This window comes from Vombatus ursinus, unplaced genomic scaffold, assembly GCF_900497805.2.
Source record: "Vombatus ursinus unplaced genomic scaffold, bare-nosed wombat genome assembly UNPS02003292.1, whole genome shotgun sequence".
NCBI lineage: Eukaryota > Metazoa > Chordata > Mammalia > Diprotodontia > Vombatidae > Vombatus > Vombatus ursinus.
In genome coordinates this window covers 4,137,304-4,151,792 of record NW_020943070.1, presented here as the reverse complement: position 1 = coordinate 4,151,792, position 14,489 = coordinate 4,137,304, and the positions used below count along the sequence as shown (strand labels likewise).

General features: G+C 60.7%; 2 protein-coding genes across 3 annotated transcripts in view; one reads left to right on the top strand and one right to left on the bottom strand.

Annotated features, from left to right (window-relative positions):
- LGALS2 (galectin 2) overlaps positions 1-571 on the bottom strand; it is a 36,371-nt gene extending 35,800 nt beyond the window's left edge. The window contains exon 1 of the mRNA XM_027871720.1: positions 331-571. Coding sequence (XP_027727521.1) covers positions 331-363 — 33 coding nt within the window. The 5' untranslated portion in view covers positions 364-571. The remainder of the gene's footprint in view (positions 1-330) is intronic.
- Positions 572-715: 144 nt separating this feature from the next.
- Positions 716-13,683, top strand: GGA1 (golgi associated, gamma adaptin ear containing, ARF binding protein 1). Of its 2 annotated transcripts, none has more exons than XM_027873086.1 (17): positions 716-802; positions 3,848-3,932; positions 4,145-4,220; positions 4,699-4,797; positions 5,246-5,369; positions 5,537-5,637; positions 6,003-6,083; positions 6,991-7,128; positions 7,211-7,292; positions 7,845-7,952; positions 8,177-8,326; positions 10,516-10,580; positions 10,782-10,942; positions 11,150-11,331; positions 11,615-11,784; positions 12,121-12,231; positions 12,435-13,683. In XM_027873086.1, exons 1-17 carry the CDS (start codon positions 772-774, stop codon positions 12,543-12,545), a joined length of 1,875 nt encoding a protein of 624 aa, XP_027728887.1. In that variant the 5' UTR covers positions 716-771; the 3' UTR covers positions 12,546-13,683. The 2 variants fall into 2 exon arrangements, with proteins under 2 accessions (XP_027728887.1, XP_027728878.1); XM_027873077.1 differs by having other exon boundaries at positions 10,779-10,942.
- Positions 13,684-14,489: the final 806 nt, after the last annotated feature.

Here is a 14,489-nt window from a genome sequence, read left to right as displayed (position 1 = left end):
AAAGAAAAAAAAAAAGAAAAAGTCCCTGGACATGCTAAATAATGGTGTGAGACTGACATGCAGTAGGGAAGAGTGCTGGATCTGGGTTCCAATTCTGTCTTTGCCACTTAATAGCTGTGCTACTTTGCGAAGGTCACTAAGTCTCCCTGGACCTCAGTTTCCCCATCTGTATGAGGAGAAGACTGGACTGAACTGGACCAGGCCTCCAGGTCCAAATGTCCGGTCCGGATCCTTCCACGCAATGCTACACCGAAGGACCTAGGTGGTGACGTCATGGCCTCTTTACGAAGCCCCACCCCCCGCACTCTCCAACCGGAAGTTGCTACTCACCCGCAGCCGGAAATGCACGTGAAAGACCCCCATCAAACATGGCCGCCGACTGCTGTTCCGGAAGCGGCCGCCGGAGGTCTCAGGGGCACCGTCCGCTCCCGACGCTCTAGTACTTCACGGCTGCTGTCCATGGTGCCCGTGTCGGCCCCCGGAACCTCCGCTTCCCGTCAGCCCCGGGCCGCCGGGATCAAGGGGAAGCCGTTGAGAGGCGGCGGGCGCCGTTTGGGGGGGGATCGACGCTCTGGACCGCTTCCGGCACGCCTCGATGGCCGCGCGGGCGGCGCTCTAGGCGGGCGACCGCGCGCTCTCATGGGTCGCCCGGGATGCTCGATGATCTGTTAGTCCGCCGGGGGCGGGGGCGGGGCCGGGGCCGGAGCCGGAGCAGTCTCGCGAGAGCCTGGAGGGGGCGGGCGCGTTGTCCCGCGGCGGACGGAGCCCGAGATGGAGCCGGAGAGTCTGGAGTCGAGGATCAGTGAGTGACCCCCCCCCCCGGGGGGGGGGGGAGCTGGGCGCGGGCCGGGCCGGAAGCGGAACCGGGGGGCGTGCCCCTCCCCCACTCCCTGGGCGAATTGGCCCCAGGACCCCCGAACCCTCTTCTGACACCCCCAGGAAGCTCCTTCTTAAAGTGCTTCCAGGCTCCCCCAAATCCTCCGTGCCAGCCCCCCAAACCTGCCCCCAGAAAAGCGCAGCACCCTCTCCTCAGTCTGCCTCCACAACGCCCCCCAAAGGTGCCCCTCATCCGTCCCCAGAAACTCGCCTCACCCCCCCAAGCCTCCCCTAGAAACTCCCGGAGAGCCCCCCAAAACTGCCTGAGACCCCAGCTCCCCACCTTAAATCTGCCCCCAGGACCTCCAAGTGCTCCCTGAAGCCACTCTCGAAACCTGAGGTCACCCCCAAATCTGCCCCCGGGAAGGCAGGCCCCCCAAATGCGCCCCCATGATTCCTACCCCGAGACCCTCAGCCTGGCCCCCCAGGAGCCCCCAAATCTGCCCCACAACCTCCTTACACATCAGCCCACCTACCTCAGTCTGCTTCCAGAAGCTCCCCAAGTTCCCTGCCTGATCCTCTAGCCCACCCTCCGGTTCTGCCCCCCAAGTCCCGCAGGAAGCCCTGTGCACTGTCTGCAGGTCCTTCTGGAGACCCCAGCCACCCTCTCAAAGGGGCCCCAGAATTTGGCTGCCCCGAAAATCTGCCTCCAAGATGCCCTAAATGCTCCCTTGTCCTCAGAAATCCCCAGGTTGCCCCCCTAAATCTACTTCCAGCACCCCATCCCCTTCCAGATACCCCCAGCTAGTAAGTACTCTACATTGGGGGGCTGCTTCCCCCCCAAAAAAAAACCTAACCCCAGGAGCCTCTGACTTCTTCCCCCAAATTCATCACTAATCCTCCCCTTGCACGAGGCTGTCCCTATAATCCACTCCCCAAATAACATTTTCTCATCCTTTCCCCCCAAATCCTCCCCAAAATGCCCATGTGACCCTCTAAATCCTGGGTGTGACCCTCTAAATCCACCCAGGCTTCCCCTTCAGACACATCACAGATCTTCCAGGGAAGAACCCTCCTGTATCTGCCCCAGACTTTCTCTGGCTGCTCCCAAAATGTTCTCATCTGCCCCCCCCTCGCCTAAATTCCTGTCCTCACCCTCTCAGGCTGCCTTCTCTAGACCCACACCCCTCCCACACCTCTAATCCCAAAATCTGCTTCCAGGACCCGCACACCCCCCAGGCTCCCTCCCAGATTCCTCCTCCATTCCTTGGGTGCCTCTCCCAATTGCCCTTACACACATACCTGGGCTTCCTCTCACCCCCACCCCCAAATGCCCCACTGCTGCACCAGCTTCCCCCAAATTCCCCTCTAAATTATTCTATGGGCCCTAGAAAACTGTAACATCTTTATCCTCACATTTCCCACCCCTCACCCTGGAAGAGCACCCGTTCTCGACAAATCTTTGTTGGCAGTGGGGAAAAGATGGATTTGGGGAGCTCATGACCCAGAGAGATCTTGGCTTGTCTGGACGAGGAGTTTTGGGAGAGACCCTATAATTTAGGAGGGTGGACCTCAGAAGTCGAGGTGTACAGGGGATGGATTGGGGAAGACCCTAAGTATTTTTTCGGGGATAGAATTTGGGGGGAGGTGGAGGCGAGGTAGATTGACAGGCAGCCGGGGATACCAAGGAAGCTGTCCGGGAGGTGGTAGATTGGGCAGAGCTGAGGTTTGGGGAAGGGCTGGGCCTATCTGGGAGTATGGGCTTGAGGACTCAGCATATGTGACCTTGCCCCTCACTGTCCCCCAGATTAGCCCAGCCACCGTCCTCACGCCTTGATCTCCACTTAGACACATTCCCCAGTGCGTGTAGCTACCCCACGTCCTCCTGTCAGCTGCTGTCCCCATTTCTGCCCCTTCACTCCAGAGCAGGTGACGCTAATCTTTGTGTCTCCTTTTCCTGCCCCACCCCCAAAACACATGCTTACAAGCCACCCTCATCAGCCCTTCTCCACGTCCGACTGGCCAAAAGACCTCCCTCCCCCTCCCCGAGGGGGGACCAGTCAATCAGGAAATGGGATCCCCCCACGTGTCTCCTCCAGAATCCTCAGTGGTCAGGGAGCTCTGGCATTTGGGCTGGGTCTGGCCCCTCCTGGGATGGATCTCCACCCATCCCCCTCCTGGGATCTGTCCCCATAGTAGAGGAGTGGGGGCTGTAAAGAAGCTACCCCTTGATTCAGACTCGCCTGAGGTCTGCTCCTGGCAAGGTCCAGACTGGAGGCCTGTGTGTCTTCTCCCACCTCGTGCCCCCTGTACCTTGTCTGGCCAAGCAGAGCCACGCCACCCCACCTCCTGCAGAGCTGGTCCAGTGTGAATGAGCCCCCACCTCAGAGCCCAGCCAGAGTGATCTGAGGGCAACAGCTCCAGTTTTTAGAGGGGCACACACCTCACAACTACCCTCCGAGGTTTTCAGGGCTGGGTCACCGGCACCATTTTATAGATGAGGGAACTGAGGCTCAGCAAGGTGGAGGGGACGAGCTCCACCGGGGGCCAGGGGTAGCTCCTGAGGCCTTGCCCTACTTTGTCCAGTTTGTGCGGCGCCTTCTTCAGATCTGTGGAGGGGCATGGCCTCCACCTGTTTTTCTGTGCCTGTCTTCCCTGCTCATTCTTGCTGAGGCTGAGCTGGTCACTGCATGGCTGACCACCTCAAGAAAATAACTTCTTCTTCTAGGCCTCACCAGCTTTGGTTCTAGGTCCTAATAACCATCCTTGAAACTCCCAAGTGTCAATCATAGCAGCCCCATGAGTCAGGCAGAGTCAGGGCTATCATCCGCGATGAGAGGTCAGGGGACTTAGCCAAGGCTTCTGCCTCTAGTGACCATTTCCCAGCTGCTTCTGCCCCCCAGGCCCTGCCGAGTGGGAGGGGAAGTGTGCCATGCGACCTGGGGCCATCCTTTGCTGCCTCTTCTTTGCATGATGGGCCCTGAGAGACCCTCACCCCTGACCTGCCCACTGCTTCTTCCCTGTGGTGCAGACCGAGCTACCAACCCCCTCAACAAAGAACTGGACTGGGACAGCATCGAGGCCTTCTGCGAGCAGCTCAACAAGGAGCTGGAAGGGTGAGCAGGGGGTCTGGTGGCGGGGGCCGGAGGAGAGCAGGGCCCGCTGCCCACTGTGGCCCCAGCCGTGTGCGGGACTGAAAGAGCCGCCCACCTTCCTCCCCACCAACCTCCCCAGGCCCGAGGAGGCGGTGGAGTCAGACGGGCAGGTCCACCCTCTGCAGGGAGCGGGCAGCCCTGAGGGCCTCCCTCTCTGTGTCTCTCTCCTCCAGGCCTCCCCTGGCCACCCGACTGCTGGCCCACAAGATCCAGTCTCCACAAGAATGGGAAGCTACCCAGGCCCTGACGGTGAGGAGCCCGACCCCTGGCCAGAGCTGAGCCAGTGAAGGGGCAGCCCAGGGTGGTCTTCTGTCAGGCAGAGGTTAGGGGCAGCCCCCAGGACGGGGATAACGAGGACGGATAGTTTCTAAGAGCTTTGTCGACGCCTTTTCTTCTGATATTGCGGTCATTGCTACACATCCCCTCTTTCCCTCTGTACGTTCCCTCATGACAAAGATTTAAAAAGAAAGAAGAGTGGAGCCACGAGGGCCGGCCCACTGGCCGCATGAGCACATCCCACCACGTATGCCACGTGCCACGCCCCAAGCCCCCTCCTCTCCCACGTTAGGACTAGGTCCTCTTTCTCTTCTCTTCTCTGGGCCCAGCTGCCCTTGGGGCTGGGAGGTCACGGGCAGAGCAGGGGCAGGAAGGCGCTGTGGGGTCTGGGATCCCAGTCCTGCGCGGTGGGGGGAGGAGGGGGCTTCTCGTGACCCTGACCCGTCTTCAGGTCCTGGAGATGTGCATGAAGAACTGTGGCAAGCAGTTCCATGATGAGGTGGGCAAATTCCGCTTCCTCAACGAGCTCATCAAGGTGGTGTCGCCAAAGGTGGGTCCCAGGAGCCCCTTCCCTGGGGATCGCGGCTCCTCCGCTTCTCCTCCATCCCGTGGGCCGAGGCCACGGGCAGGAAGCCCTGCGTCGTCCCTGGCAGGTGGGCCAGTGACCGAGAGCCACTGCTGAAACGGCGCCTTGTTTCTCTTCCTCCCTTCCCTCCCCTCCTGCCTTTGTCACTCTGTTGCCCCGATCCCACGTACTCCCTCTCTGTGCCTCCCCCGGGTCCCCCGTGCCTTCCACAAATCAACAGAGATGACTTAAGCGCCTCCGGCTCCCTCCTTTCTCTCCTCCATCTTGGGAGAAGGAATGGCCATGAGGGATGTGCCCAATCCGAGGACCAGAGGGCTCCTGAGAGTTGTGGGGGCAGAGACCAGGTCTGGGGGCCTGGGGATGGGTAAGGGGCAGAGCTGGAGGAGTCAGGGGTCTTCTCCTCCCTGGGCAGTACCTGGGCACCCGCACCCCGGACAAGGTGAAAGATAAGATTCTGGAACTGCTGTACAGCTGGACCCTGGGGCTGCCTCAGGAGGTGAAGATTGCCGAGGCCTACCAGATGCTGAAGAAGCAAGGTGAGTGCTCCTGCCTCTCCGGTGGGTGGGTGCCAGCCTTTATAGCACTTCTCTTCCCCTTCCTAGGCAGAAGAAATCTTGAGACTGATAGGTGTGGAGGGTGGGGCCTGGGGACTGCCTGGCCTGGGCCCAGTGACAGTGGCCCTGTCTCTCTGCTGCCGCTGCAGGGATTGTAAAGACTGACCCCAAGCTCCCTGAGGACAGCCCCTTTTCAGCACCCCCCACGCGGCCCAAGAACGGGATCTTTGAAGACGAGGAGAAGTCCAAGGTGAGGAGGCTGCAGTGGGCGGCAGCCCCTGCTGTGGGATGGGTTTGCCTCGACCCTCGCACCAGGTTCCCAGGGCTTGGCAGAAAGTGAAGCTGGGGCTGGAAAGCTGGGAGGGGGCCCAGCCCCATCAGCATCCACTCCCGGCCTTTCTCTCTGGCCCCTGTCCAGGACGTTCTGGATTAGAAGGTCTCGTGGCCTCGCTGAGAGGACGTGTGCGGAGAGAGGTGCTCTCCGTCTTCCCTCTTGGAAGTGCTGCAGCCCCCTCCCCAGCCGCCATCGGCTGGGTCTCCTTTTGGTCTTAAGCTTCTCTTCCAGGTCCTGCCCCTCACAACCCCCCCCCCCCCCAAATTCTGCTGTGTCTCCAGATGCTGGCCCGGCTGCTGAAGAGCTCCCACCCAGAGGACCTGCGAGCCGCCAACAAGCTCATCAAAGAGATGGTCCAGGAGGTGCCCGCTCAGTCCATGGCAGCGCCCAGGGCGGGCCCGGGCGCCAATGGGGGCGGGCACACGCTGCCTTCAGAGTCTGTGGGAGGGGGCCAGAGTAGAACTGGGGGGTGAAAGGGCTAAGGAGAGGGACTGCCCTGGGCTCCTCCCTTCATGGCTGTGTGGCCTGGGGCATGTCTCCCCGCTCTGAGCAGGATAACACTGGCTCTGCCCTCTTACAGGGTTGGGAGAATCCCCTGAGGTCATATCCAGGAAATTACAAAAGGCTGTTGTGATGTCTAGACCAAACAGGAGTATAGAGTCTACACCACAGGCCCCTGCAACAGGAACAGCCCTCGGCCACGGGGCCCCTCAAACAAAGGATGGCTCTGGGGGGAGAGCCCTTGACGACACTCACAGCTCCCCTGCTCATACACATTCACATGTGTACTCATCCTCACACAGTCGTATACCTGCACACGTGCACGCACGCGCGCACACACACACACACACACACACACACTCAGAGTCTCCCTCTCCTTCTCTCTCTCTTTCCTTCTCCTCCCTCCCTCTCTTTCTCACTCTCTCTCTTCTTCTTTTCTCTCCCCCTCTCCCCACCAGCCAGCAGAGCCTTGCCACGCTTTTCCCATCTCTACCACACACGCCTTAGCTATTTAACCATCTGTAGGAATGGTGCTTGGCATCATCTCATTTCACCCAAATTTTAAACAACAGGGAACTGAGGCCCAGAGAACATTAAAATGTGAAAAGGCCAATAGGATTTGCACCCAGGCCCTCAGGCCCTCAGGCCCTGACCTCGGCTCTCTGAACATGCCCCACCCAGATAGTGAGCCCGAGCGCAATTAGGGGCCTTCCTCGGGGGGCTCTGGAGTCCCCATGGCCCTCCACCCCTTGTCTGGCCTGTCTGCAGGATCAGAAGCGGATGGAGAAGATCTCCAAGCGGGTCAACGCCATCGAGGAAGTGAACACCAACGTGCGGCTGCTGACCGAGATGGTGACTGGCTACAGCCAGGGAGAGACCTCGGTCAGCAACGACGAGCTCATGAAGGTGAGGCCCGGCCTCTGGCGGGGCGGCGCTGGGGTAGGGGGCCCTGCTCAGTCCCTCCTTCCTCTGCCCTCTGCCCCGTCAGGAGCTCTACCAGCGCTGTGAGCGGATGAGGCCCATGCTGTTCCGGCTGGCCAGTGACACCGAGGACAATGACGAGGCCTTGGGTGAGCCCCACGCATGCACAGCTGTCAGCCGGCAGCCCCCTCCCGCCCTCTCTGGGGCTTGCAGGTTCCAGGAGCAGCCACGAGGGGGCATCCTCTTCATAGCTGCTCTGGGCTCGTGGCACCTCTAGAGGGGAGGCCTCAAAGGGGGGCTGGGGCCGGACCCCCACTGCAGGGTCAGACAGGATCGCATTTTGAGCTGATCCTTTTTTCCAGCCATGTTTTATACACCTTTTAGGGTGGAGTTAATGCTTGGTACAGGGATATAGTTGGCAAATACACAGATAATGGAGGTGTGCCCAGGCGTTGTTGACTAATAATAACCAGAAACATTTGGAGAGCCTAAGTTGTGAAGCCCCGGCCTTGGGCCTCCTCCAGGGCCGGCGTGGCAGCCTGGCTCTCCTGGCCGGGGGCCTGGCCTCTCTATGTGCTCATTCGCCTCAGCAAATGCCCAGGCACCTACTGTGTGCAGAGAATGGCACTGGGCACGGGAGGGGAGCCAGCAGTGGTCAGCCTGGATGCCTCACTTCTCTCCTTCCTCCTGCCTAATCCCAGCGGAGATATTGCAGGCAAATGACAACCTCACCCAGGTGATCAACCTCTACCAGCAGCTGGTGAAGGGAGAAGAGGTCAATGGGGACACAGCCTCCGGCCCCCTTCCGGGTAAGCAGACTGAAGGTGCTAGCTCGGGCAGGGATGGGCCGGGCAGCGTCCATCCGTCGTCTAGGGAGCGTGGAGCATCCAGGTGGCGGGGCTCGGGAACCTGAGGTCTCAGGAGTTTTACTAGGGAACAAGCATGAGGCCGTGGGGAGAGGAAGGAGCACAGCTCTCTTCCCGCTCACACTTCCCTGTTGGGGGCCCTGCTGTGTCCTCCCTCCTCCCCACAGGTAGCACCTCTGCTCTCCTGGACCTCTCCGGACTGGACATGCCTCCAGCAGGCTCAGCCAGCCCAGCCCTCCCCAGTCTTGCAAGTGGCGTGGCCAGGCCAGAGCAGCCCACCTCGCTGTCCCTGCTCGATGATGAGCTCATGTCTCTAGGTAAGGATGGTGGGGAGTGGACTTAGGGACCAGAGAAGGGGCAGGGGTGCCCCAATGCAGTTCTGGCTCTTAGATCTAAAACAGGGAGGATGGTTTCAGTAGGAAAGTGCTGTTCTAATTCCAACAGCATGACCCAGCTTCAGGTGCTGATGGGGAGGGACCAGGCCCAGGAGGGCCTGCCAGAGAGGGCCAAGAGAGGGGGTCTTCATGGAGGACCGGCCAAGGAGTGGCCCAAGCCACAGCCCCTAAGCCTAGGCTGGCAAAAGCCCCCAGGGGGGTTGAGGAGTCCACAGGAAATCTGTGTCTACTCAAGAAAGACCTCACGGGCTTAGGGGCAGCAGCAGCCAGAAGTGACTTGTTGCCTCTGAATGCCTGGTCCCTGCCTTTCTGGGATGGGGGGCTGACTGGTGGCTTGGCTAGAATCCTGACCGCCGCACCCCCACTCCCCATCGGCGAGCATTAGGCAGCAGGGACTGTGAGCTCTGAGGCCGGCCTGGTGGGAAGGAGGTCAGAGCCTGTATCACATCACCACCCAAGCCAGAGCAGGCAGGGGCAGGCCATGGGGCCGGGGTCCTGGGGAGCTTCTGCTCATGCTTAGGAACCTCTGGACTATATGGGCAACTGCATCCTTCTGGTTTCTCTCCCTGAAGCCCCTGCAGCCAAGGGGAACTCTGGGACAGAAGCTCCCGAGTGGCAGAGCAGGGCCTCAAGCTTGCCCGGTCAGGGCTGGGTCTTTGGTCCTTCTCTCTGCCCCCTCTGTGGACGGGACCCCAGGGTCTGGCCCCCCAGCCTGAGTAGGCAGGAGAAAACTCCAGGTGGAAAGTTTGTCTGGTCCAACCCTGGCAATTTACAGCTCAGGAAACCGAGGCCCAAAGAGGGAGAACCATGCTTCCTGAATACGTCCTCCAGTTAGAGTTAAGATTCCCATCCTTAGAACTGAGCAGGGCCCAGGACCCTTGCTGGGTCTGATCTGGTCCAAAGCTCCTTTCCATACTGCCCGTGGAGCAGTGGCCTCGCTGTGTCCATCCAATGAGGAGGGAGGCTGTGAACTATATCATGGCCCTCCAGGGGCAGCTCTGCTCTGAGCCAATGAGAAACTAGCCCTTCCCCTCCCCCCGCCCCCACCTTCCCACCCCAGTGCTGCATCCTTCCTGCAGGAAAAATCTTTCCTGCAGCCCAAGGCCAAACACAGCCTAGCCCCCCGGCCCCCAGCATGCTTCCCCTTCCTCTTCTGCTCACACCCCCCCCACCAGCTTTTGCTCTGAGTTGGTGATGAGTAGAAATAAAGGAAGGGGAAGGTCTGTGGTTCAGCTGGGGTCTGCGAGGCTCAGCCTGGAGGGAGGAAGCTGTGGGCACCTGCCAGCGGCTCTGCAAGGGCAGCCTGAGCTGTGGGCCCGAGGAAGGCTAGCGACCGACCGGCTGCCTCGCAAGCTAGTGTTTATTTGGTGTTTTGAGGTTTGCAAGGCATTAGACACAAAGCATTGCAAGGGTCCTCGCTTGCAACAACCCTGTGGGCTAAATGCTGTCCTTGTGCCCATTTTACAGATGAGGAAATGAAGGCACAGGGGGGTGACTCCTGGGGATATGAGTGGCTGAGAAGGGACCTTGTCCAGCAGCCTCAGCTGGATGTTCCTAGCCCCCTAACCCCACCCCCAGCATCCCTTTATGACAAGTAGTGAGCCGGAGTTCCCAGCAGAGCTGTGGCTGTGACTGGGCCCTGGGCCCTGAGAAAGGCTCTCCCACACAAAGTAACAGTGGCAAGTGTGAAGTTGTGAGACACTGCCTCTGAGGGACATGTCCAGCGCCCGTTTCGTGAGTGGTGTGGTTCAGACCAAGACACCTCAGGCTTTGGGGAACTCTTTCCTTATCTCTAAAATGGGAGGAGTACTGTGTGCTCCAGCTGCCGCAGTGGGGCTTTGGGAGCCTCAGCTTGGGTGGACCCCTCCCCCAGCCCCCTCAGTAGGCGGCTCGTTGGGGGCGCGCCTTGCCTGACCTCAAGCTGCAGCTCTGCCGGTTGGGCCTGGGGAGCCCAGCAGAAGAAGTCTTATTCCTTGGCCAGGCCCCTCCCATAATTAAAGGTGGGGGTCTCTCCCCTCCTCTGCCACCCCACTTTTGGTCCTGCAGCCCCGTCTCTGGTGGCTTGGATCAGAAGCCTCCCACGCCAAGCCCGTTCCTCCTCTTGTCCTCAGGCCTCAATGATCCTACACCTCTCGCAGCCTCAGGTCTGGACGATGGAGGATGGAATAGCTTCCAGGTAGGAGGGGAGGAGGCCTGTCCAGCCGAGGAGGGAAGCCCAGCCCCCGAGGGGGCCTCCCCTCCTCACCCCAGGCTGGCAGGCTGCGGAGGACTCCGCTTCTCCCTGTCTTCAGGCCGCCTTCCCCCAGCGTCGGGTGGAGGGTCAGGGAGCCCAGCAGCTCTCTCTGTGTTCCACATGCGCTTTGTCTTTGCCTAGCAGTCATCAGACAGCTCCGAGCTCCCCGGGGCCACTCCCAAGACTGAGAGCCAGCCCTTGCCCCCGACGCCGCCAGCGTCCTCCAGCGGGCTCGACGACCTGGACCTCTTAGGGAAGACGCTGCTGCAGCAGTCCCTGCCCCCGGCGTCTCAGCAAGTGCGGTGGTGAGGACGAGAGGGAAGAGGAGCCCACGCCACCTGCTGTGTGCTGGGGAGGGGGGAGGTGTAAAGAAGGAGAAGGTGGGAGCCCTCCTGCAGCCGGGCCCCACGCAGGAAAAGGGGCCAGTGGCGGCACGAGTGTGTGGTGCAGAGCGTGGAAGCTGCCCAGGGCCCAAGCCTCACGAGAGCCGCCTGCCTCCTCTTCCTCTGAAGGGAGAAGCAGCAGCCAGCCCCTCGGCTCACCCTGCGTGACCTCCAGAACAAGAGCAGCCCCAGTGCCCCGACGCTGCTCCCCAGCAGCTCCTGCAATCCTCCCACGCCCCCACGGCCTGCAGAGCTGGCGCATGAGCTCTCCCTGGCTAACATCACTGTGCCGCTGGAGTCCATCCGACCCAGTAAGCGAGGGTAGGGCTGGGGAGCCACAGCCTTGGGCCGGTCCCCTCCCTTGGGAGGGCCTCACGTGTCCGCCCGGGGCTCGTAAGGCCCCCGTTGGTGCATGTGCCCCTCATCGGGGTGGAGGAAGCTTGGCCCTCCCCACAGAGAGTGAAGGTTTGGGAACTTCTGCAGCGGGGCCAGGCTGGGTCCCCTCTCTGGGATGCTGCCCCTGGAGACTGGTGGCCGCCCTCCCCAGTGCCCGCCCCTTCTCTCTTCTCCCTTGCCCTCACGCCCTGGCTGCAGGCAGCATCCTGCCCGTAACTGTCTATGACCAGCATGGCTTCCGCATCCTCTTCCACTTTGCCCGGGACCCTCTGCCCGGCCGGCCTGATGTGCTGGTTGTGGTGGTTTCTATGCTGAGCACGGCCCCAAAGCCTATCCGGAACATTGTCTTTCAGTCTGCTGTCCCCAAGGTGACCTGCTCATGGGGGGACTCAAGGGTCAGGGATGGGTATGGGAGGAGGGGACCTCGGATGGTGGAAAGCTGCCCTGTCTCTGGGCCTCAGTATCCATGTGTTTGCTGAGGGTGTTGGCCCAGAGTCTCTCCCTAAAGTCTGTAGTAAGAGACAGCTTTGCAAGTCACAGGGAGGAGAACCTTATCTTGTCTCTTGCTGTGTGAGGTGGGGAGGTTTGGAAGGGAGTCGGGGCCAAGAGGCCAGTGCAGGGTGGCCTGGCCTGGGGTGGCACATGAGCAGCCCCTTAGTGGGGCCTGTGGGGATCACATCCCTCTGTCTTGTCACCATCCCTAGGTTATGAAAGTGAAGCTGCAGCCCCCCTCGGGCACTGAGCTGCCCGCCTTCAACCCCGTCTTCCACCCTGCAGCCATCACACAAGTCCTGCTGCTTGCCAACCCCCAGAAGGTAAGAGCGAGGCTTCGGGTGTGCTGGCAGTGGTCAAGGGCAGGAGACCTAACCCTGTCCCGAGATCCTGGCCTTGCCACTCAGCTGTGGGAGGCCTCAGTTTCCTCATCTGTAGAACTGGGGGGGGCGCAGTAGGAAGGCTTGCCTTCTTCCACAGCCTCTTCCCTGTGCTGAGGCCTGCAATTCTCCCTCTGCCCCCCCAGGAGAAGGTCCGTCTCCGGTACAAGCTCACCTTCACCCTGGGGGACCAGGCCTACCACGAGATGGGGGACGTGGACCAGTTCCCCCCTCCTGAGTCTTGGGGAAGCCTCTAGAAGCAGGCCGGGGAAGGGAAGGGTGCCAGAGGCTCCAAGGAGGCAGGCGAGGACTCCCATCCCATACAGCGGCCCTCCCCCCTTCTCAGGGCCCACGCTGCGCCCACTCCTGTCCTCTCTGGTTAGGACTTCGCTGGGAACCGTGTGCTCCCCGGCGGCCAGGGATGGGGGCCAGCTTCCTCCTCGGTAGCCACGCACACTGGGGTTTGGTGCTTCTCCCTGGTGTCCCTCCGCCTTCCTCTGCCTCCCTCCCCGAGCTCCACCCAGAAGGAGAGACCGAGGCCGGGGCCCCCTCGCTCCAGGACAACAGCCTCGTCTCCTTCCAGTCCATCCCTTGGCCAGGGACGTCCTGCTTCGGTGTCGAGATGTGAGAGGATGGGGCAGGGAGGTGGATGAGCGTCTGTCCCTTCTGGGCCCTGGGGCCCTCAGCACCATTGTAGCAGTCCTGGGAAGGCGCCAGGCTGACCCTGGAACTGGGTGGGGCCAGAGCCCTGCTCTCTTATGCCTTATGGGAAGGACTAGCCATAAGCCAGGGGTGGCCTTACCGGAGTAGGGATTGTTCTGCGGGACCCAGAGCCTCCCCTTCTCCCTCCCCCCTTGGGGGACACGGGGGCTAGCACCCCCCACAGGAACTGGGTTGAATTCGGGGTCTTCGCCTCCAGGTGTTTGCACTTGTCTGGTGTGGGATGTGGTTTTCTTTCCTTTCGTTTGAGTCTGTCTCTGTCCACCCACAGTCTGGGTGGAGAGTGTGGCTGGGGAAGGGAACCCCCTAAAACCCGCCTTCCTTCCTCCACCTCCCGTTTGTCTCCCTTGCTACAAGCATGGCTGAGAGGAGGTGGGCGTGGGCAGGGGCAGTCTAGGCCCAGGTCCCTGGGTGGGATGGGGAAGGAGTGGTTGGGCCCAGGTCACGCCTTGGGTGGGAGGATGGGGACGCCCAGAGTGGGGTCTACCCTGTGGGTGGGCTTGGGTTTTCCAAGCAGCTTCTCCCTTGCTGGGCTTCTCCACGTCTCTCCTCTGTCGTGGGCCTACAGGATTGCTGCCCATGTGTGGCTCGCGTGTCCACCTGTGGTCAGAGGGATGTTGTGCTGCATTGAATGTGGTGTATTTATGGGACATAATAAAGAGTTCTTTCCTGGACCCTTTTAGAGTTGCTGAGGTTGGGGAGCTCTCTGGGGGCTCTGGCACTTCCCGGGACCACCCCCGAGCCCTCCTGAGATGGGCCATGGTGCCCCTCTGTTCCAGGTGTCCGGCCTGTGGTGCCGTGGTCTCTGTAGGGGGTGGGAAGGAGCTGCCACCGCTGCTGGTGGTGAATCACCCCGGGGAGAGTCTGGGCTGTGCTGGGCACAGGAGGCCAGAATCAAAGGTGGAGTTGCAAGTAAGAAAGATCAAATGAAGGTGGTGAAGTCAGAGAAGCAAGTGGCCCCTGGAGCCAACTTGTCATGCTTCCGTGTACTTCGCTCCTTCTCCAACCTGGGCATGCCGAGCGTCTCGGGTTTCCCTTGCGTGAGATGGTTCCCGGTGGCCCCCCTCCCCCTCTTTAAAAAAAAAAAAGGGACATCCAGCTCCGATGCGTGTGCTCCAGGGGCGACCTGACCAGACTGGGGGCACTTCCCAAGAGGCCGCACTGGCACCAAAAGCTCAAGGTTGCAGTCAGCACCCAGGAAATGCCATTGGCTCAGGTTGAGCGGTGGCATGCAAAATCCTCTAGTGAAAACCACTTCATGGTGCAGTGTTTTCAGTTGTGTCTGACTCTCCGTGACCCCATTTGGGGTTTTCTTGGCAGAGACACTGGAGTGGTCTGCCATTTCCTCCTCCAGTTCATTTTACAGATGAGGAAACTGAGGCAAAGAGGGTGAGTGACTCATCCAGGGTCACACAACTAGGAAGTGTCAGAGGCTGTTTTTGAACACAGGTCTTCCTGCCTCCCCGTCTCACAAGCTTTTA

Excerpts from the sequence above, each read along its gene's own strand:
- GGA1 (XM_027873077.1), top strand. The coding sequence starts at position 772 with ATGGAGCCGGAGAGTCTGGAGTCGAGGATCA. Across the intron at positions 5,370-5,536 it reads CCAGATGCTGAAGAAGCAAG|GGATTGTAAAGACTGACCCC; the intron begins GTGAGTGCTCCT and ends CTGCCGCTGCAG. Across the intron at positions 11,785-12,120 it reads TTCAGTCTGCTGTCCCCAAG|GTTATGAAAGTGAAGCTGCA; the intron begins GTGACCTGCTCA and ends CACCATCCCTAG.